The sequence below is a fragment of the Tachyglossus aculeatus genome, chromosome 9 (genome assembly GCF_015852505.1).
Source record: "Tachyglossus aculeatus isolate mTacAcu1 chromosome 9, mTacAcu1.pri, whole genome shotgun sequence".
Lineage (NCBI taxonomy): Eukaryota > Metazoa > Chordata > Mammalia > Monotremata > Tachyglossidae > Tachyglossus > Tachyglossus aculeatus.
In genome coordinates, this window is record NC_052074.1 from 47,987,558 (window position 1) to 48,011,995 (window position 24,438).

General features: G+C 39.5%; 1 protein-coding gene across 1 annotated transcript in view; it reads right to left on the reverse strand.

Annotated features, from left to right (window-relative positions):
- The window catches only part of LY75 (lymphocyte antigen 75), a 123,044-nt gene that overhangs the window by 68,118 nt on the left and 30,488 nt on the right, over nucleotides 1-24,438 (reverse strand). Inside the window, 10 exon segments of the mRNA XM_038750892.1 lie at nucleotides 3,379-3,458; nucleotides 5,780-5,871; nucleotides 8,954-9,101; nucleotides 9,945-10,075; nucleotides 11,289-11,406; nucleotides 14,422-14,558; nucleotides 18,160-18,263; nucleotides 18,548-18,612; nucleotides 23,245-23,402; nucleotides 24,387-24,422. Of these exon segments, the coding sequence (XP_038606820.1) occupies nucleotides 3,379-3,458; nucleotides 5,780-5,871; nucleotides 8,954-9,101; nucleotides 9,945-10,075; nucleotides 11,289-11,406; nucleotides 14,422-14,558; nucleotides 18,160-18,263; nucleotides 18,548-18,612; nucleotides 23,245-23,402; nucleotides 24,387-24,422 (1,069 nt within the window).

The following is a 24,438-nucleotide window of genomic DNA, read 5'->3' on the forward strand; positions in this document are numbered from 1 at the left end:
CTAACCAGGAAAGGAGAGGGGTAATGCCCCACTTTCCAGCACTAATTCTTATCAGCCGCAATAGCTCAAAGCACCTAATACGATGCACAAAACACTGTCCTAGGTACTGGAAGATATATAAAAGACAATCCTGAGAAGGGGGAAGGTAAGTAGACATCATTTGACTCTAAGGAACATTTTACCTTTCCGAAAGATCTACAGACAGTTTAGTTTCAGGTATGAGCCTTCTCTAAGGTGGTTTGTAGCATAATATCTCCTAAGATATTTGAAATGTCTCTGGCCTTAGCATTCAGCAATTTATAAATATTTGAGGGGGAGACAGAAACAAATCCATGGCGAGGAAGAGGTCAGCCCTCCTCCTGTAGATTCAGAGCTCCTTTTTTGCCCACATCATTCTTATTGATGTTGTTCCTCTGCTGAAACTGACTCAACTGAGGAAGGACAAGATTCGTGGGAGATGTATTTTGAATCTCACGTGTTGACATTTTGCTAGATGTTGCAAAATAACCAGTGTCACCCTAGTATGGTGTAACCTAGGGTAAATCATTTGTCATCTTGGCTCTGGAGTCTGCTTTGTAGAAAATGTGTGGAGTTTTGTTCTGGGTCTGCGATGGGCCACAAATGTAAGAGTAATTGAATTCATTGAAGAGTATAACCATCTCCCCACCCACTTAGATTGCTCTTCTTTTAGCGCTCTTTGGCCATAGAATTATTGAATTTTATTGCTGATATTTCTTACACTGCTTTCTCACTTCATGTTACCTTACTCACTGCATAGTATACCTTAGCTTAAACAATTCCCCTTCCTCTTTAACCTTTGAAATATTTAACTGATTTATTTAGAGTAATGAAAGCCAAGCAGCATGGCACAGTAGCTAGAACACGGGCCTGGGCATCAGAAAGTCATGGGTTCTAATCCCTGCTGTGCCACTTGACTGCTTTGTGGGCTTGGGGAAGTCACTTCACTTCTCTGGGCCTTGGTTACCTCATCTGTAAAATGGGGTTGAGACTGTGAGCCCCACGTGGGACAGGGATTATGTCCAACCCGATTTGCTTGTATCCACCCCAGTGCTTAGTACAGTGCCTGGCACATAGTAAGTGTTTAACAAATGCCTTAATAGTTATTATTATCATTGTAATGGAAACCATAATTAGCATAAGGAAAAACATAGTATATTAACAGAGGTGCTGTTTTGCTGAATAGCTTGTGAAAGATAGGTATTTACATAAACAAAAATCTAATTCACAATCTTTTTTTGTTGGTACACATTGTATAATTATTTGCTATATATGTAGTGTTCATACTCAGCCATTTTTTTAAAAAAATTGTGGGCATACATTAATGTACTTTAGTTTCTTTGGGAAACTATATTTCATCTAATGTTCTTTCACTTAGTAGTGTATTTTCAGGAGTCAATTAAGAGCTCCAACCAGGCAAGGTATAGCAGTAGGTGCTCAATAACCATTTTATAAATGGTATTTAAGCACTTACTATAGTGCCAGGCACTGTACTAAGTGCTGGGGGTAGACACAAGCTAATCAGGTTGAGTACAGTCCATGTTGCACATGGGGCTTACAGTATTAATTCACATTTGACAGATGAGGGAACTGAGGGACAGAGAAGTTAAGTGATTTGCCCCAGGTCACACAGCAGGGAGGTGACAGAGCCAGGATTAGAACCCAGGTCCTCGGACTCCTGTGTGTGGAACAGTGTGTAGAACACTGTTTGAAGTGCTTGCAAGAGTACAGTGAAAGTAAAAGACATAATCCCTGTCCTCAAGGAGTTTAAAGGCAGGCAATTTATGTACCTTCATATCTATGTATGCATATGTGCATATATACATCTGTCTGTGTAGACAGTGGGAGCAGGAGGAAAATTGCAGATACATTTAAAAATAGCAAGAGTATGGAAACATGAATAAGTGGAGAACATAAATTGAGGTATTTGCTTAAGGGCTCAGGAGAGGTGGAAATTTGTTCAAGTGTCATCTACTGATTTATAAGGGGACAGTTTTCCAGGCAGTGGTAATTGGATGAGCAAGGGCTCAGAAGCAGGAGAATCTACAAGGTAGAAGATAGCATATATATGTTCTTATACTCTGCATATCCCCCTATCTGTAATTTATTTTAATATCTCTCTCGCTCTAGACTTAACTCCTTGTGGGCAAGGATTGTGTCTACAAACTCTTTGCATTGTATTCTCCCAAATGCTATGCACTCCATAAGCCCTCAATACCCATCAAACAATGATATTTAGTAAGAAAGTTACTTTGGGAGAACTAAAGAATTGAGAGCTGGGTGAAATGGATGAAGATGGCTGACATTTTCCCACAGGAACCACTGAATCACCACTTCCTAGCCTACCTTCCTATAGATATCCCATTTTAGTGGTTAATGTCCCAATAAATGGTGAGTTGCTTATTAAAGCCCTAAAATTCCATTCATATTAGATTAAATGTGGTTTTAATACACTCCACAAAAATCAAGAAGATTCACTTTCCCTTATCTCTTAGCAGTGTGCAGCGTGGCTCAGTGCAAAGAGCGCGGGCTTGGGAGGCAGAGGTCATGGGTTCGAATCCCACCTCCCCCACATGTCTGCTGTGTGACCTTGGGCAAGTCACTTCATTTCTCTGTGCGTCAGTTCCCTCATCTGTAAAGTGGGGATTAAGACTGTGAGCCCCACGTGGGACAACCTCATCTCCTTGTGTTCCCCCCCAGCGCTTAGAACAGTGCTTTGCACATAGTAAGCGCTTAACAAATACCAACATTATTATTATTATTATAATTAGCAATTTCAGTTTGTCAGCACCAGCAGGGAAGAATAGTGCCTTCAGCATTCTTTAAGATTGTTCTATAGCACTGCGTATAATTGCAATAGTCTTTCTTCCTAGGTACATGTGGGTATGAGCTATACATAAGCACAAAAAGAATAACCTGTGAGAATGTTAAAAATAAAAAAAGACCGTCCGGATGTAAAAGTATGTAAGGCTTACTCCACTGTAGGTTTTTCAGTGGCTACGCTAAGATGATATCTAAGCACCATATGGGAAGTCAGCAGTGCCATCTACAATATTAAACAAATTTGTGGAAACCACTTGCATTTATTTCATGACCAATCAATTCAGTTAGAAATAGTTTGCCAAACAGAAATGAGAATTTTTTTTCCTCTAACAACCTAGATACTGAAATCACAGGCGCTAAACTATGGGGCACAAAAAATCAATTTAGCAGCATAGGCGATTATTTGCTTAAAACAATATGTTCAAATCAATCAGCATTGGCACATGCCTACTAACATCTGATGTCTCTATTTTACAATGTGACAATGGCATAAATAACTCCAGCATGGATAAGTAATTAAAATCACTTATTCACTACGGTATTTCATTCTGGAGTGGAGCTGCATTCTGAGCTGCATTCCTTACGTTTGCCATGTTATATGTTGTTTCAGCCAAGCTCTAAATAAACAGAATTTGTGGAAGATTTGCAGAATGCAGGTGTGCCTTTATTACTTTCATATTGGGTGACTTCGCAAGCAGTTGTCTTGTGAGGAAGAAGTTATGTCCAGCACTGATAAATGATATATGAGTATTATCTTGGATTTATAACCCCATATTTTCAAAAGGTTACAAGGTTTATTTGCACTTTCTTCCCCACAGCATGCCAGGGAGGTTTGGATAGGCAAAGCTTTTTATTACCCCAATTTTGCTAGTATGGTCTCTTTTGAATGAATCTATTTCTGAGGCGATTTGTGTCACAGATATTTTCCAGCATATTTCTGATACATATTTCAAATTCAATCTGTTTCATGGAGAATTAACAAACTGAATTTCCCATCTGTTCTTTCAGAATTCAAATACAACAAGAGTTGTATCTCAAAAACAAAGACGTTAAAGACTTTTTTTGGTGAAGTTTTGTTCTGTTTCTCATCAAGTCTTATTGTTTCTTAGTGTGTCAGCTAGTCCAAAGCAGATTAACAGTATGAGCAATAGGACATTGATTGGAAAGATACCATTTCCCCACACATGACAGAGAGCAACTGGTTTCCTTGTGGCAGTCGTCACAACAGGTTGCATGTTGCCTTGGTTGGAGTCTTACCCTCAAGTTCTATGGCTCTGTAGGCTTTGGAGGAGCTCTAATAAGAAGGCCAACAGGTGAGGCAATTTCCAAAGAAATATACTGAGAAAAGGAGCAGTTTATTTCTCCATCGTTCTTGGGAACGTATTTTGGTAGTGTGCTTTTTTGGGTGGTTACTCTTGGAGAGTGACATAGATAGTGGTGTATTTCAACTTCCCTAATTACTTCAGGATTTGGGGACTAATTACAATCCTAGGTGCCTCTGTGTTGTTTTGTTTTGTTTTTTATTTTTGTAAATGGGACTCTACTGCATGTCATCATCTACACTGAAGAGTAAAATTCCACATAAAGCGTGACAGCTTTTCTCTTACTGAGATATGGTTCAAATGTGCATAACTTCATATGATTTTCTTGTGTGTGTATATGTATTTATAGAAAGAAATGTACCTATAGAGAGAGTTGTACTTAAACATATAAAAAGTGATTTAAAGTGTTGGACTTACAGGAGTATTTGAGAAATAAACTTATATTTTGACAATTAGCATGTATGACCCTTTTTAAAAAAAGTAGGAGTTTTAGATATTTGACACTGAGAATTCAAACTTCTGCTTCAGCATAATGTTGATCCAACTCTAAAACTTCAAGCTGCTGACACCAGTATCAACGGGCACTGAAGCAGAGCCTTGATGCTACTTTCATTTTTTGACTGCTGACTATGGGGATTTTATTTACCTAGTTAAAAATTATGTACAGTGCAGCCTTTGCATTTTTCTGAAGGATGTTTTATATAATAATAATAATAATTGTGGTATTTTTTTAAGTGCTTACTATGTGCCAAGCACTGTTCTATGCTCTGGGGTAGATACAAGGTAATCAGATTGTCCCATGTGGGGCTCACAGTCTTAATTCCATTTTACAGATGAGGTAATTGAGGCAGAGAAGTTAATGGCTTGCCCAAGGTCACACAGCAGACAAGTGGCAGAGCTGGGATTAAAACCGTCAACCTCTGACTCCCAAACCTGTGCTCTCTCCACTAAGCCACGCTGCTTGTCGATGATGTATGATGTGGTGTACACTAGTTAGAGTCCCTTGTGGTACAGGGACTGTGTCCACCCTTCTTATCTTATATCTCAGTGCCTGACACATAGTAAGAGCTTAACAAATACCACAGTTCTTATTTTGGTAATTCATTGTATTCATAGTGAATTGTATTTTTTTCAGTGTCCATACTGATTTTATGCTATGGTTTTATATGGTAATAGTTTCCTTGGGAATAATTTATAGTACTTACTAGTTCAGCTATAATGGGACTGAATCTGTGTTTAATATGTATTTTATGATGTTGCTATAGGAAAGCATTGTACAGAAACAAAAGAAAAGATGGAGAATTTTGTTCACTGAGAAGTGAAATAACCACTTTTGAAAAACCACCTTTCCCAATGTTGCTATAAGGAATAATACTTTTAAACTATACCTTTAAACCAATGATAAAGCTGTTTATATAAAGTGCCAAATTTTAAAAGATATCATTAATAAATGGAAGAAACATCTCTCTTTGCCAACTTCTTGCTTTCCAAAGATAGCAAATAAGAGGTTCCTTTCATATATGTCAGTTTTAAGGGCTTGCAGTTTTAATAACTAATTATGTTGTATAGCAACATTAATATGTGGTGCCTCTCACCAGTTAGAAATGCTCGAATACTGTAAAGCCAATGATATCACTTTCAGCACAGTTAAATGTCAGCACTAGAGTAATATAAACAATTTGGTCAAACTCAAAAACCCCACTAAAACCTAGAGCAGTTGAAGCAGAGGAAAGCTGGAAACTGGTTATTCAAATTATGGCCTATCACATGTAAAGGAGTTCGAAATGTAACTGGAATGACAGCTTATCCTAGTGGAAAAAGCACGGGACTGGAGTTGGAAGCCACATGTTCTAGTCTGTTTCTGCCACTTGTCTGCTCTGTGACCTGGTTCTAGGATTTAGCCTCTCTGGGCCTCAGTTTCCTCATCTGTAATGAAATTGAATAACACCTTAAAAACCTAAGCCCTATTTATAGTCACAAGGCACCAGGTTCTGGTAGACTGATTTCACAGTCTCCTCCCCTACTTTTTCTTTTTTGGTTAGATAGCAATGAAGAAGGTCAAGAATTTGTAATAATGAGCTAGGAAGTGAACCCACGGTGCACTAACTGACTATATTCCAAGTTGCTCATAGAAGAGATTTGTTGAATTTTTTTGTTAAATTTAAACATAGGGAATCCAGCTGTACAGCCAAGTGTAGATAAAATTGTGGAAATAAATGAAAATTTGGTTCATGCAAATGAGGTAAGTAGAATATTTCAAGAGTCTTCTTTTTTCAAAAAAAAATTAGCTCTGGAAAATACAAGATTTTATGAGTCTTCAAAAGGAATAGCCATTTCAGAAACGTGGGTTCTGTATGTCCAATTATGGAGCTATGGGAAATTGGTATTTTTTTGGAAGTCGTTTATCTTTCTATTAAAAAAGTTAATGATTTTTGTCATATATAGTCATATATGCAACAGAGTCATTATAAGTGATGGTTCAATCCCTATCTTTACAAACCAGAGGGCAAGTATCTTTTAACCATGAACGTCGAAAAGTACAGGGTTTATTTCAGTGTATTAAATTGTTTTAATTTGCCATCTGGTTAGATCAAAGCAACAATCCTTCTGATTCACAAATACATCTTTCCACCTTAGCACACATCCATGCTTGCAAACCTACAGGAGAATTTACTCAATATAAATGTGACTTGATGTGGAGCCGAGCTGCAATAGCAGTAGTAGGAGTAGTTAAGAAAGAGCATTGGTGAATGCAGCCCCCATCACCGTTGCATTCTTTGGAGTTTCTGCAAGTCCTGTCTCATGTGGATCTCACGAGACACAGAAATTCCAGAAAATCAGCCACCATGGCAGGAATAATCCTTCTTTTTACCTGCTGCTCCTAATGCTCAGCTCTGGATTGGGTCTCTAGTCTCCGTATTCTGGGTCTATGCCATTCTGAGAACTGGGGAACCCCTACTAATTGCATGAAGAGGCAAGATGTGGAAAGGGTGAATCATGAAATTTTAGAGCCGGAAGAGACCTAAAGAGATAATCTGGTCCATTGTCTGCCCACAGGGAGCTGCTATAATCACTCGGACCTGATCTCTAATATTTTCCCGAAAGCTGTCCAAGGATGGAAATTTCGAAGTTCCCTTGGTTGTCTAATCCAGTGTTTTATCACTCAGGTAGTTAATGAGTTGTCCAATGCAAATCACACCTACTTCAATTGGAACTTATTTCTTTTTGCTCTGCCCTCAGCAGACATGAGGAATAACTGGTCTGTATGCATGATCCCAATAAATGACCTTCATATAATTGGAGAATCTTATTGCCACCCCCTTAAACCTTCTCTAAGATGAACGAATCCAGTTCAATTAATCTTTCGGATTACAACCCATCTTTTACTCATTTAATTATTTTTGTTCCTCTTTTTGCAACTCTTTCCACTTTTTCTGTGGCCCTTAAAACATTGTCCCAAACTGAACATAATAATAAGGCCTACTCAGTACAGAGTGTAATGGAAGAATTTCAGACCGCTTGCATGTTTTATTTCTTTTTTATATCAGCACAGTGATAGATGATTCAACCTGTAGTAGACTGATTTCTTTTCTCCCAGGTCTTTTTCTCCTGAACTTTTGCCTAGCCAGTTGTTCCTTTTTTGTCTCAAATATATTGAACGTGTCCCTATTTCACCCTGCTTTTAAAAGACCATTTTCCCAGTTTGTCCTCAGGGCTTATTTCAGTGTTTAAGAAATAAACTTTTCATTTTAGGTTGCAAGAATGGGAGGTTGAGAGAGTTACTGTTATTTGGCATTAAAAAGAATTCCTTAGGGAGGAAAACGTAAGCTTAATTTAAGATGGGGCAGAAGAGAAATAGCCTTGGAGATATGGTTTCTGGTTCAAATTTATGAAATTTTAACCTGTGGGCAAGTTTCTGTTGTAGGGTTCTCGCAAAGGCATTTAGTCCCAAGGCTCTCCCCAATTTCTCTGCCTTGAACTTGAGGTAATAATTGTGGTATTTACTATGTGCCAAGTGCTGTACTAAGTGTTGTGGTAGATAGAAGATATTCAGGATGGACACAGCCCCTGCCCCAACCAAAGTTCATATTGTAAGTATGAGGGAGAACAGGTCATTGAACCCCCATTTTACAGATCATCATCATCATCAATCGTATTTATTGAGCGCTTACTATATGCAGAGCACTGTACTAAGCGCTTGGGAAGTACAAATTGGCAACATATAGAGACAGTCCCTACCCAACAGTGGACTCACAGTCTAAAAGGGGGAGACAGAGAACAAAACCAAACATACTAACAAAATAAAATAAATAGATGAGGAAATTGGCTTCAAATCCTGTCTGCTATTGACCTGCTGTGGGACCTCTCACCAAGTCATTTAGGCTCTCTGTGTCCCCATTTCATCATCTGCATAATGGAGATAAAAATTCCTGCCTCTCCTTAAATTACAGGTTTATTGTGAAGATGAAGCAATAATTTATGTGAAATCGCTTTGAAAAAATAAGTGATGTATAAATTAGAATAATTACTAGTAGTCCATTGTCATTACTTTTATTTTTAGACTTCAGGGGCAGGAGGAACCCCTGAAGCTCAGTTTCTGCAACTCTCTATCATTTCCTACGGTACTAGCACTGTCCCCAGGACATATTACTATCTGGGTAGCAAGTCAGCCCAGATCAGAATGGCAGGAACACTTCTGAACACAGTCTTCATACTGATTAAATATTGGCACTAGTAGAGGAGACTAGTATAATACTTTCAAATGGCAATAAAAATGAAATTTTTCTTACCCTGCATTTTTTCACAGATGTAGCCATAATTTTCTTTTCCACAATCTTCTAAGTACCATTTCCCCATAAAATGAAAATTAGGGTTACTTGATAAGAGAGCACAGAGATGAACTTGTTCTTGTAATTTGGTAGTATTTTGACTCTGACTCTATAATAAATGTGCCAGTTTTAGTAATGAAAATCACAGTGGGTGTCAAAGATACTATACAGAATTCCTAAATGAAATAAAAATCTTCATCACAGACTTTTTATACATTTAGTGATGCATTCCTTGAATTAGGCTCACTCCATCAGCTTTCTTCTTGTACCTATCATTCATTTCCTACCAAACTTTCACTCCTACTTCCTATTCTTCCCAAATTCACCTGGACACTGTACCTCGTTCTCTGTTTTCCCATCTCCAATCCCCAGCTCACGCCCTTCCTCCTACCTGTACCTCCTTCTCCATGCTAAACTTCATCCCTCTGCTTATTAAAAGCCTTATAAATCTTGTCTCCTCCAGGGGCTTTTCCCATTTGTTTTCTGTTCCCCAGGTCTTGTTCCCTCAAGTATCACCTCAGCACTTTTGAATCACCTTAGCACCTATGCACTTAGAATCACCCATAGCCCTTCTGTGCATATCACTTTACATACTTTACTATTTAAGCACTTCTTCCTCATGTCTTTAAATTATTTTATTTCTATTTACCATCATTAGATTATAAATTCCTTAAGGGCAAGATTTTTTTTTTTTGTATACTCTGTTGAAGTATCTCAATTGCTTTAGTATGGTCTTCTACATCCCATAGGGACTCAATAACTACTATCGATTGAACAACAGTAGACTAATGTTAAGATACTTGATAAACCATTTAATTAGCAGAAAATAAAAATTAATACAACTTTTGAAAAATTAAAGCCTAATAAACATAAGCTAAAGTAAATCCAGTGAATACGTCCTTGTTGAGTCATTTTATCAAACATTTTCTGAAAAATATGTCTCAGAACTTACATTTATTATGTCAACTGGCAACCAATTAGAATATGCTACATGCTTTCCATTTAGCCATTCTTCATAATCACCGTTCTGTAAACCTATCGAAACATTAGCCTTCTGTCCAAAAAGATTCATGGTAATGAAAGCTGCAAACACATGAATATGTTACCAAAATTAATATCATACAAACCATTTGGGTAATCACCTAACCCTGTATGTAGCCATGATTACTACATCTAAACGAAGGGAAAACCATTATAAAGCAGAGGCAGGTTTTTTTTTTTATTATTACTTCCTCTTTGTTGGGGGTAATACATTTTCCCTCACTTATATTTCACTTTAAATTTCCTGATCTAGCTGGCCCAGCTTGTGATAGCACCTCATTCAGTTAATGAAACACATTTAGTGTATTTATATTATGATTGTTTAAACCAGAGAGATCTCTGTACTGCATTTAGATACCCAGCTGGTTTAAAACCAAAATGAAACCAGAAAGATAACTCTTCAATGACTTAACCATTATGAAACTAAGCAGACAACAAATCCATTTGGGAATGTTTCAAAGTGAGCCCTTTTGTTTCTAACCTGTAGGTGAGAACATTTCCATCATCTTGTCATAATGACTTTTTGGTGCTGCCAAATGTGAACACACCCCAATGTACTCTCTTGACCTTTATTTAAAAAGGGATCTTTTCCTTCCAAACATGAAAAATTTTAAGAGCAAAATGTAAAGTAATTATTTATAATCTCCCCTTTGTGCTAAAGATCAGCCATTCCTTAGGTATGGGAGCGAAGAACCATTTTCACTCTCTCCCAGATTTCTTTGCCTGTGCTTCAGTGGTACAGTGAAGAAAATACAGAAAACTGCAGTAGGTTCCAAGGGTTAGATAAACTGATGGGCAAGAAGTTCTCAGTAAATTGGTTAGAGGTAATGGTTAGGGATGCTAAAAGGGCCATATTCAATTCTGTTGATGATGATAGACCTTAGTCTTGCAGATGGATGTGAAGGAAGGCAATTTTCTCCCTATTCCCTTCAGGATCGGTGGATCCAGGTAGACACTGGCCCCTAGGGATGTTGGACCATTAGTCTGATCCAGTAACGGTGTTACTTATATTTTTAGAAATGTAAAAAGAGAAGCCTCAGCCAGCCAAAGAGCTGTCTTTCCTTGTTTTGTGTGTGCAGGGACAGTCCTTCACCAAGGCAGATGCTTTCAGGCTCCTTCCCCTCTTTACTGTCCACCCTTTGGGTTGTGCACATAAGACCCACAGTCCTTGCCAAGAAAATGGCTAAGTTTACCTAGGCTCCCACTGAGGAATGTATGGGCAAGTCATTTGGGAAAAATTGCACATAAACTATACCTTATTCTACTTCATTTTCAATGGATGCTAGAACCCCGTCTTCTTCAGCACAGGAGTCCTGAGCAGACTTCCAACTCTTCAGCTTGCTTGGATCCTTCGGAATTTCCACCAGAAAACACTGTTGCCACAGTGAGAGAGGAAGTGTTGGTATGCTCCCACTGGTGAGCTATTTAATCAATCAATCATATTTATTGAGCACTTACTGTGTGCAGAGCACTGTACTAAGCGCTTGGGAAGTACAAGTTGGCAACATATAGAGACGGTCCCTACCCAACAGTGGGCTCACAGTCTAGAAGGGGGAGACAGAGAACAAAACAAAACATAGTAACAAAATAAAATAGAATAGATATGTACAGGTGAAATAAATATTTAGTGCCAGAATCCCCACTAGTGGGCTTACCTTTACCCTCCCACTAGTTCAGCTGGGTTTCACTGTTCTGTGCTAGAAGGAGTGCTAGCTTTCAGAGGGGAAGTCCCAGCTGTGCGGAAAGAGTCCCCCAAGGGGAAACTGTCTACTGTGGAAGGCTACACCAAAGAAAATTCCTCTGCCACGCCATCCCAAAGGATAAATGTAGAGTCATCCTCAGAACGACCCGTGCCTGGGCCAGGAAAAGGGAACGACTTCCATGTCAGATGCATGCCTCTCCCAACATCCCTCTGCCTCCTCTATGTGGGGTTAATAGTACATAGCTGTAATTTATTTACTTACACTGATGTCTGTCTCTCTAGCTCACTGTAGCCAGGAAATATGTCTACCAACTCTGTTATATTGCACTCTTCCAAGTACGTAGGACAGTGCTCTGCACTCAGTAAGAGCTCAGTGAATACCACTGATTGATTGACATGAGTATTGTCACTTCCACAGACCAGGGAGGGTGCAGGGGTGCACCTAAAATTTCCTGAAAATCAGCTCTGACCCTGAATGAGATAATTATTGGAATGGTTTGTTAGTTAATGTTGACCTTACTTTGTTACGCTAATGATACTAATAGACCATTCTGAAAAACCCAGAACATCCCTAAATCGGCTCAATATATGGTGTGCAAAAAAGTGGTTGTATTGACAGAGTTGTCGGGGTGAGGACACAGAACTAAGTCTTCATTATTTCTACAAAATGTACTGGAACACATTTAGTAGTATGCCGTGAAGTATTAGTAAGCCTTATTGAGGTCACATCTCCATGAGGCCTTCCCCAATTAAGCCCTCCTTTGCCTGACTCCCTCTCCCTTCTGCATCATCTGTGCACTTGGATTTATGGTCTTTGGGTATTTGATATTTGCCCCACAAATGTGTTTATAGCTATAAATTATTTATATTAATATGTCTCCCCCTCTGGACTGTCAGCGAGCTGGGCAGGGACTGTTTCTACCAACTCTGTTGTAGGGTACTCTCCCAGGTGCTTAGTACAGTGCTCTGCACACAGTAAGTGCTCAATGAATACCATTGATGATGATAATTATAATTAAAACTAAGCAGCAAAGTGAATAAGCACAGCACCTGTTTTTAAAAAAATCTGTTCATTATTTACTAATTTGCAAAATTTGGAAATTTGCCAGATTATGCTTCCTGTAATTGCTGGCTGTTTGTCCAATTACTCTTTAAACCACTTTTAAAAATGGGACATAGTTTGATCTTGAGAAGAGTGTGTGGGAATAGAAGTCAGGAGATCTGGTTCTAGCCTTAGCACTACCACTGACCTGCTGTGTAACCTTAGGCAAGTCACTTCATATTTCTTTGCCTCAGTTTCCTCATCTGTAAAATGGGAATAAAATACCTGCTCTCCCATCTTTTAGATTGTGAGTCCCAGTTGGGCATGATCTCAGTCAAGCAATGAATGTTATTTAGTAAGTTCTTTCTCTGTGCAGAGTGCTGTACTAAGTGCTTGGGAAGTACAGTACAGTAAAGTTGGTAGACATAATCCCTGCCATCAAGGACCTTTATGTATCTACTCTGGCACTTAGCACAGTGCTTGGGGCAAAGTAATAAATATCATGATTATTATAATGAATCCATCATACTTGTGCTTCTGGTTTTACATATGAACAGGAGTAGCTATCACATCTAGTGCATAGTAGTGCACTACCATTGAAAATGCTATTTTCGTTCCACATAGGGCTGGGGGCTCAGCTATTTAATCAAAGTTGAGTTGGAACTGAGTGACCAGAGCCCAAAGAGAGCAGCGTGTGGTTATGTGTTTTGAAGAGTCCTTTGTATATCCTAAAAGCTCTCAACTACATCATGAAAAGCCCTCAAGTATGTTGAAAGCTGAATTAAGGCTCCCTTCCACTTCCTTTTAACAAATAGTGATCTTAACTTTCAGTCATTTTCTAAGCTACAGCTTCACTTCTCCATCATTCATCATTATTTTACCACCGATGTTCAGGGGTTTATTGAATGAATAAGTTAGACTCTTTCCCAGGATCTACCAACTCTGTTACATTATACTCTCCCAAGCACTTACTGCATTGCTCTGAACACTGTAAGTGTTCAGTGAATATGACTGATTGATTGATCACTGTGGAATTGGGGCATGAAAGTGCTGATTCAGGAGCACTGCCCATCTCCCCCCCTCACCTTCCTAGAAGAGTGCCTGTTTGGTCTTATATCAGAGTGGTTTTTAAGCTGGTCTGTCCATGGTCCTGTACAGAAATGGCACCAGATGCTCTTATTTTTGTATTTTTATTCTAACTTGGCTCCAGTGGCCAAGTTGTGCAGTTTGAAAGTGGTTTCCATATTCACAAAGACCCAGGAAGGGAACATAACAGCTCTGGAGGGTCTGGAAAGGTTCCCTACAGAGAAATGCACCAGGTTTCAGTGGTTTAGGAGGCTTGGGTAGCTTCTTCAAAATGATATGCATGATGATATTGTGTTAAACTATGTGCCCAGGGTACACATGATATTATGTGCAATGATATCCACCAGTGTCATCACAGGCCACCCTACTCCGTGTCCCCTGATTCCCATTCTTACTTTTGCGGGATCTCTGAAGATGGAAAAGATGGTCCTCCCCATTCCAGAATGGGCAGGGAGAGTGGAGGGATGTTGGCTTGGCTCCCGTTGGCCGGGGCCCACCAGGGCTTAAACGGGCGCTGCCAAAATTCAGAAACAAAGACATTGAATGAAGCCATTTTACCTTAGATCCAAAATACAGCCATCCTTTGGGACTTAGGCCATGTGGTTGCTTTGATAAATCTTTCTCTGTGATCCAGATTTTCTTACGCTTACAAATGCTAGACATAGCAACAGAGCAATCTTCATCACCCCAAAGCCCTGTTTTTGGGAGGCAGGAGAGAAAATAATTTTGAGCAATTGTTCAAAAATATTTTGGGAATCTAGGCAAATATGTTCCCTCCATCAATAACCATGTACAGTTCAGTTTAACAACAAACTGGGTAATTGCAAAATAAATTCCAAAATTAGTGGTCTGGTGAGGGCTGGACAAGGATTTGTGAGGACTGGGGCACCTAAGATTGGGGGGCCCTTTAGGAGATGGGACTGGAGATAAGAGGTTGTGCTTAGTACAGTGCTCTGCACAATGGGCTCAATAAATATGATTGATTGAAGGGGAGAGAAAGGAGAGTGGTAAAGGGAGAAAAAGTGAAGAAGGTACTTCAGCTCTGCAGGTACTGCCTCTAGCCACCTGGCAGTTGCTATGATGCTGGCCAAGGAAGGACGTGCTGAGCTGAGGTTGCTGCCATTTGGCCAGTGCCAGAAGGAAAGAGTACCTGTGACCTTGAGAGTAGTGGAGCAGCTTGGTAGACTGACCTCATGGAGTTTACTGAGCTGCTACAATGTCTCTCAATCTGGACCCTTCCTCAGGACCCGAGCTACATGTCGGAATGACAGAAGGCTAGGTACAAGTCTGGTCATAGAACAGGGGGCGAGAGAAGCCTCAGCCCAACACTAGATCCACTAGATCCACCATACCTCATTCTCGCCTGTCCCGCCATCAACCCCCGGCCCACGTCATCCCCCGGGCCTGGAATGCCTTCCCTCTTTCCATCCGCCAAGCTAGCTCTCTTCCTCCCTTCAGGGCCCTACTGAGAGCTCACCTACTCCAGGAGGCCTTCCCAAACTGAGCCCCTTCCTTCCTCTCCCCCTCGTCCCCCTCTCCATCCCCCCCATCTTACCTCCTTCCCTTCCCCACTGCACCTGTATATATGTATATATGTTTGTACATATTTGTTACTCTATTTATTTATTTATCTATTTTACTTGTACATATCTATTCTATTTTATTTTGTTAGTATGTTTGGTTTTGTTCTCTGTCTCCCCCTTTTAGACTGTGAGCCCACTGTTGGGTAGGGACTGTCTCTATATGTTGCCAACTTGTACTTCCCAAGCGCTTAGTACAGTGCTCTGCACACAGTAAGCACTCAATAAATACGATTGATGATGATGCTGATCCAGACAGGGACCTTGATGATCATGGTGGTTGACAACCAACAGGGGCAAACTAGAGAACTGATATCTTGGTTCCACACCTGGTCCCTTTTCCAAATCCAGGGCTAGTTATGATTGCCTCTTCTACCTCTAGCACTGTAGAGGTCCCCTTTCCCCATGGATCTGGTGTCCCAAGCAGAGAGCTCCCTATTTCCTGCCCCTTCCCCATGACCGTGGAGTCCAGGACACATGCTCCAGTGGTCCTCCATTAATCCAAGGCTGGGTCTTGCTGATATTTTAGGACTACTTGATTCCCAGTCAAAGAAGCTCCTTATTAATGCAGCAACCCTACTTAAAAATGTTTAGGTTTGCTAGGAAAAAGAAGGGTTGATTGAAAGTGATAACACAAAGTTAAAAGGGTTTCATTATTGTCTACCAAACTAGACTACACACTAAGGTATCAATTCTCAATTTTTAAACTGTGAAATTTTCTTTTTAAATGTGCTTTGCAGCTTAGAAATTCCCTAAGAAGGAAGGTAGAAAATGACAGTGATCAATAGGGTAGTGAGACTCTTAAGCGTAGATATAAGATCTCAGGGGAGGGGGAGAGAGAAGAAATTGAAGGGGGGGTGAGTGAGATTTTTTTGGAAATTGCTCAGTCTCTCTTGGGTGTTGGAATAAGGGTTTAGAAAGTGCACTTGATATTTCCAAATGGAGACTGTAAACATTAAAAAAATATAAACAACACAGCTTATATTGCTTTGGAGGAAAACTTGTGTGGGCTCTTCATGACAATAGGATGGGCAGGTGTATCAAGGATTTAACTTAACAGGCTCTCAGAGTTTTGAAGGATGAGATGAACTGTGGTTCTGCACTCAAAAATCAGCAGCAGACATTTCTGTAGACTACTGGGACATCTGCTGGCCATTCAAGCTGCCTAACCACAGGCCTTTCCTCTCCTAACCTGATTTGAAGAGGATAGGAGGTTTTATTCACTCCCTGCTCCCTCCTTCATGCTCATCACTTCTTGGATTTGAAGCCATGAGGCTATTTCTGAAATAGCTAAGAGGGCCTCCCCTCCTGCCCCCCATAAAGATTAGGAAGCAGGGAGTGAATGCTTTAGGACAATGCTGGATGAAAGACTGCATTCAGGGTCCTGGTGGCAATATTACAGATTTTCTTTGTTTCAACATTTAGCAACTATCAATGTGGCTGAGATATAGAACTGAGTATTTTTCATTAGGATAGCCAAATAGTGATACCAGTAATAATAAAATGGGGCTTCACAACCAAAGCCAAACCGGTTGCAGGCAAACATAATCCAAATAAATCAATCAGTGGTATTTGTTGAGTGCTTACTATGTGCAGAACACTGTAATAGCACTTGGGAAAGTGTAGTACAACAGAATTAGCAGATATGTTCCCTGCCCGTTACAAGCTTTCAGTCTAGAGAGTGTTTACAGTCAAAAACAAAACTTCTAAGGAAGAGTACAGAATTACAGAATGCCGCATTACAAATAGTTACTAGCCCAGGACAAGTAACAGTTTACACCAGAAAAAAGTGTAGGTTTCTTTTTAACCAAATTCCTGTGCAAAGGGTCCAGGGAATCCTCTATCAAATGAACCCAGTGGACCCAGTTATTTTCATGTCTAAAGCATGATGATTTCAAAAGGATAGCAAGCCTCTATTTGCACACTTTATAATCTAATAAAGATGCTTGTTTGATGATTATTTGTGATTTTTGCTATCAGCCCAGCTAGGCCATTTTTGTTATTCCTTTGTTTTGAAAGCAAATAATTATCCAGGTGAATGCTTGTAACAGGAGTAGAGGAATATCGATTCCACTGCCAGATTGACTAGCCTAAAGAACAATTTAAAAAACTCAAAACCTGATTAACCTCGTAACAAAAAGGATTATTATTATTCTGGTACTTGTTAAGTGCTTACTAAGTGCCAAGCACTGTTCGAAGCTCTAAGGTAGCTCCAAGTTAATCAGGTTGGACACAGTCCCTGTTCCACATGGGGCTCAGTCTCAATCCCCATTTTCCAGATGAGGTAACTGAGGCCCAGAGAAGTGAAGTGACTTGCTTAAGGTCACAAAGCAGACAAGTGGCTGAGCAGGGGTTAGAACCCATGACCTTCTGACCCCCAAGCCCAGGCTTTATCCATTAGGCCACGCCGCTCCTCTAAATTCTGATTCTTTTGTGTACCCCACCCCTTATTATCATGTCTTGTTACATTTATTTATTCTGATGGTTTTGACACCTGTCTACATGTTTTGTTTTGTTGTCTGTTTCCCCCTTCTAGACTGCGAGCCTGTTGTTGGGTAGGGACCGTCTCTATATGTTGCCAACTTGTACTTCCCATGTGCTTAGTACAGTGCTCTGCACACAGTAAGCGGTCAATAAATATGATTGAATGAATGAATGACTGAGTAATAATAAAATGACCTTTTTAGGGGGAACAATGAAACAAACAAAAATAGACCTGTTTCTGATGAAATGAAGCCACATCTCTGTCTCGGATTCTGTCCAGATCTTCCTCTTCCTATGTCCCAGTTTTGGTATATTAATGGTGAACCATCTTTCTGGCTGAATAAAAACTTTACAATTTAGGTTCCATAATCATCTTATGTTCTGCATTTTCGGTTCACAGCCCCATTTTGGGGATTCTGGTGTATGGATCAAGTGCATAATATGCTCACTACTGAGCAGAAAAAGATACATGTCTCTGTTTTTAACACCTTCTAATAGGCTTTTGGAAAAAGGAGGAAATTACAAGTAATAAAGTTTGAAAAACTCCATCCCACTCATCTCTCTAAGACTCATTTTGTGAAATAGAAATTTAAAACAAGTGAGAACAGGTAAGAGCTTACCAGAATCCATTGTTAGGTCCCATTTTGTGCAGTCCCATCCACCAATTTACATCACTTTTTGATAGCTGGTTAAAAAAAAGTCAGCATTTACTATATTTTTAATTATTAAGTTTAATGGTATAGCTGCTAATAACTCTCTTGGATATTTTATCCATTACCTAAGAAAGTGCATATGCCAAGACCCATATCCTTTCAGGATTTGAACTTTCAGAAGCAGCATGACCTAGTGGATAAAACACAGGCCTGGGATTCAGAAGGACCTGGGATTCCGAAGGACTTGGGTTCTAATACCGACTCCACCACTTGTCTGCTGGGTGATTTTGGACAAGTCACTTAACTTCTTTGTACTTCAATTACCTCATCTGGAAAATGGGGATTAAGACTGTGTCCAACCTGATTCTCTTATAACTACCCCAATTCTTAGTACAGCACTGACATATGGCACTTAAATATCATATTTATTATTGTTTTTTAAAAGGTAAAACATTGCATTCAGGAAAAAAAGGAAATGAGGATCAAGTTTTGAAAATAAACCTAATTCCATTCAAATTTCCCAGCAGATTTAATTAGGGCTTTCTAGTTAGGTGAATTTCCCAAGTCGTGCTCTGAATCAAGTAAATGGTGTGTGGTCACTGTAACTGTGTTTCTTATTTGATTAATAAATTGAGGATGTTTCACCATCACCCTTCTTCCCTTCCTGCAACAACTCTTGAATGTACCTGAAGAAGGTAGATTTGGAAGGAATGTAGTGGGTATATATAAACTATAAACTCGTTACAGGCATGGAACATGTTTGTTAATTCTATTACATTGTACTCTCCCAAACACTTAATATAATGCTCTGCACATAGTAAGTACTCAATAAATACCATTGATTGATTGATTGGAGAAGCTGGCCACAGCCCCTGTGGAACAGTTTTCTGTCTGAAATAGGAGAATCATGGAGAAGACAGAGGAGGTATTATAGGGGAATAGGATGTTAATGCCGTGTTTTTAGTATTGCACTTTTGTTATAGACGCAGGGCTGGTAAGCTATTGAAGTAGGAAAAAGGTTTTGTATTTTAAGGAAAATTTAGTGGTGGACTTGTGCTTCTTCAAATAGAAGCTTTATTTTTATAAATAGAAGGTGCAGTAGCCAACTAGTAAAACCTTTTCTACCATCCCCCAACTCATACTTCACAATCTGACTGCTAGGATGAATGTGAGTCTAGCTTCTTTGCCCTTTAAAAGTCAGTTAATTTGAAATTTGTAATTTTCCATAAAGGTTGGGAGGTCAGTGTGTGAAACAATAAAAATATATGAGCTATTCAGCATAGTGATTTTTAAAACCAGGAGACTCCCTGTGACATTTCATGCTTCTTGGAATGTTGTGGTCCACCACATCAGTGATATGAAAATAATGGAAGATTGTTACCCTGCAATTTTAGGTCCCTTAGGTGTAGTTTCAAGGACAGAATCGTCACATATGCTAAGTTTAGATTTCCTTTGTCAAATATGGGAAGAGTTCCACTGAAACTGATTGTTTGCTCTGTGGGAAAATCCTCTCAATTTCATTTACTCTAAAAAAAAAATGCCTCACACTCAGCAATAATGGCTAAATTCCCTTCATTTCTGCCCTTAGAAAGCACAAGTGTTTTAAAATACTTTTAAAATTGCCATCATTGGGCTTTATCTTAAGAAAATCATTTTCCTCAAGAGAGTTTGCCTTTTAACAATCTTCATTTAGGTGGTACTGCAGAAATTTCCATGTGAGTAGTTGATTCAAAAGGTAGAAAAAATACAATTCTAAATTTCAACATCAGTTCTCCCAAAACACCTGTTCCCATTACCCATGGGAGTGCTCTCCTGACAATGTGTGTCTGTCTCGATTGAGGGCCATATGGTGTCAGAACAAAAGGTTTTGCACGGGCAGTGTCAGGCATCGCAAGTGCTACAATGTGAGCTTCCATGAACACAAGGCTCTTCGAGTACACAACCCCACTGTTATAGCCAAACTGCCTGCATAAAATTAGGTGGTTAACTTTAGCTGTGGGGAAAAGAGGGTGCAGTATCTTATAGAAAGATTTGTTAATAACTCTCTTGTCATCAAAAAGTCTGGGTAATAAGGTATGTGAAAAAGTGAGAAAACAAAATACACCCAATTTGAGATAATAGGACACAAAGAAACATCACACACTATAAACAACCAACAATAAGGGTCAGTGAAAGGGAGAAAAGTAACTATAAGTGTGTTTAGTTTGAAATAAATGCATTTTGAAGGATTTATAGCATGGGCTTTGTGGGGGATAGAGTCTTCCCTTTCCAGATGTTATTACCTAGTCAGGCTGTGACTGGGAAAGTGAGGGAGCTATTTCTGGACACTGGTACTTCTCAATCCCCTTTGAAGAGGCGATCCATAGTTCCTGTTCAGGCTGTGGAGCTTGTTTCCTGACTCCTGGGAACGCTAAACATAGAGATTGGGGCTGGGGCTGCAGATCAGGGAAGCAGCATGGCCTAGTGGAAAGAGCATAGTTCTGGGAATCAGAGGCCTTGGGTTCTGATCCTGGCTCCACCACATACCTGCTGTGTGATCTTGGGGAAGTCACACAGCTTCTTTGTGCCTCAGTTCCCTCATCTGCAAAATCCCACAGGTCTCCCTGTGGGTCCCCACATGGGACCTGATTATCCTGAATCTACCCCAGCACTTAGTACAGTGCTTGGCCTTTAGTAAGCACATAACAAATAAGAGAAGCAGCGTGGCTCAGTGGAAAAGAGCTGGGGCTTTGGAGTCAGAGGTCATGGGTTCAAATCCTGGCTCTGCCAATTGTCAGCTGTGTGACTTTGGGCAAGTCACTTCACTTCTCTGGGCCTCAGTTACCTCATCTGTAAAATGAGGATTAAGACTGTGAGCCCCCCGTGGGACAACCTGATCACCTTGTAACCTCCCCAGCACTTAGAACAGTGCTTTGCACATAGTAAGTGCTTAATAAATGCCATTATTATTATTATTATTATTATTATAACAAATACCGCAATTTATTATGATTATGATGGAGGGAATTTCAGGGTCCTGGTTCTAACCTTGGGAAGGAAAATTGGAAATGTGTTTTCTCCAGTGGTATTTCTGAATCTACCCTATTGTAGGAGTAAACTCGAGGCTTGGTTTGTAATTATTTTTATATTTGTCTAACAAAAAAAAAACAGGTGATAATCTATTTACTGGCTAAAGATTCATGTCAAAGCAGACATTCCTGGTAATAGCCCTCAAAGCTTTGAAGTTTCTCATATTCTAAAAATGGCCAGATGGCTGTTAAAATACATATATGATAATCTGCTCTCTAGAATAATAATGATGGCATTTAAGTGCTTACTCTGTGCCAAGCACTGTTCTAAGTGCTAGGTTAGATACAAGGTAATCAGGTTGACCCATGTGGGGCTCACAGTCTTAATCCCCATTTTACAGAAGAGGTAACTGAGGCACAGAGAAGTTAAGTGACTTGCCCAAAGTCATACAGCTGACAAGTGGCGGAGCTGGGATTAGAACCCACGACCTCTGGCTCCCATGCCTGTGCTCTTTCCATTAAGCCATGCTGCTTCTTATAATGCCGTGGCATTATTATTCTCTAGAATGTCATGTTAGTCTAATGTTTTTTCTTACTATAAAGGAGGTAAAACAGTGACTCCCTCCTTTTCTAGGATAAAAGTATTTCTGACCATTTAAAGAAAATTTTGTTAAATATCAGTAGATCTGGGTGGAATCTGACTCATCTGAGTAAAGGTTAGAACCTTTGGTCATGCAGTTGGGTGAAGTTTGCTTGGGTATACTATTGTTTGTTATTAGTAGGGGCTTTACAAAATAGATTTTAAAATGAGTATTTACAATGGAGATATAAGGATGTTTTTGATATCTCCATGTGTATATGGGGGAATGTCTCTAAGGAGTCATCAATCAATCAATGCTGTTTATTGAACGCTTACTATTTGCAGGGCATTTTACCGAGCACATTTTACTGAGTAGACACATTCCCTGAACATGTTATGTAATCCTGAAATCCTATTATTGAATGTACTTGATAATGTTATTCATGTAATTTACGATTTGATATTTATAGCATTTCTACATAAAGCTGTCTGGAGAGCTTTAAACAATCTTATGCTGTTATGCAAATTAGAGACTCATAAAGCTGGAGAAGATCATGAAACGTGTTCTAGTTTATCCTCTTGCCTTCAGAGAACATGTACCTAAATCACCCCAACAGGTGAGAACTTGAGAACTCCACAAATGGCGCATCCACAATTTTCCTGAATCACTTACTGGAGTGTTTTTTGTCAGCTTTCAAGTTCTTCTTTTGAGCAGACCTAGATTCTTCCTCTTGCCATTTAGGATCTGCCCTCTCCAGCACCTCAGCAGAGCAGGAGAATTGACAATCCCCATCCTCAGCATATTAATTAAACCTCCATATACTTAACATGTAAAAGGCTCATTTGGGTTGTGAAGAAACTCAGCAAACCAATTACTCCACCTAAGGATCCACAATTATAAGGAATAATAAAAACATGCTGTAAGTTTTTATAGAAGAAAAGAATTCAAATTATTTTGAAGATTTCTGTGAGGCTACAGCGGACATGCAAAATCTGTTTTTAAAATTTCCCAGGGAGCAGAGGAAAAATAACTTTTGAAACCTTCATAGGTAGCTATGAAGAAATTGTTCTAGTACCATTTTTATTTTGTTCTGGATAAATTCCTGTTCCTCAGCCGAATGAATTGTGAGTAAATTACTGTTGAGCAACTGGCAGACCAACTCAAAATTAGCCCATTCAGTAGCACTGGTGTGGAAAAGGTATTTAGTTCCGTGATGAAATAACCATGGACCATCTAAAATAGAAATAAATAATGCCACGATGATGCAAAAGTGTAAAGTAATAACCTAGGTTCATTCATTCCCTTTGCCTCAGAGAGTGCAGAATGGTGAGTTTTCCATAGCTTCTGCCTTCTAGATTATTCCCTTCTCCCTTTGGTAGACCAGAGCATCAAGGGGAAACCTGCTGAGAGCTTTAAAGAGGCAGGTAGGAAATCGTTCTTTGGGAGCCCCCAAAGCCCCCCTCCTTAGGCATGTAGGCATGTAGTAATTTACCCCATACCTGTTCAAGCATGACATGCCTGCTTTTTCCCACAGAATGATTAGGGTACATGGGATGGGAATATTCTGCAACTCCTCCACTTTTTTCATTTATGTGTATACTAGCTCCTCTCTTGCATAACTCCAGGGTAAGCTAGACCAATTTGGGCCCTGATGGCTTCATCCACCTTGTAAGAGGACTATCTTGAGCTCACGCATAGAAAATGCCAGATTATGATTGACCGCTCCCTCCAAAGTTCGTAAATTTAGCTATGCACCAAGAGTTAAACGTATGTAATTTTCACTGCTCTATTTTGTGCACATAGAAGAGTTAGCAGCATTTAATGAGGCCGTGCAGGATACCAAATTTCTTAATGCATCATAAAACTGAAGTATTAGTTCATTCAAACATCTAACAGCTGAAGGAAGCTGATTATCCAAACTAATTGGGAACAAGTCTTATTAGTTTGGATAATCAAACTATCTGGCAACTCTGCCAAATGTTTGGATCACCAAACATGGTTAATTTTGTTTTTTTCTCTTTGGTTATCCAACCCTTTTATCCAGTTACCTAAACCAGCCTTAGTTTACATTCAAGTTGCATTAGAGAACAGGCTTTCCATTAAGCATAATTGAACAACTCTTCAGAATGCCTTAGGTTTAGATTAACATAGAGGGAGGCAATGGGTGAAGAACTGATAATGGTTCAGGAAAGGAATTCAAGAATTATTTATCCTTACCGTATTGATACCATTTGGGAATCATCGGTCTCACATCTGAAAGTAGGAAAAG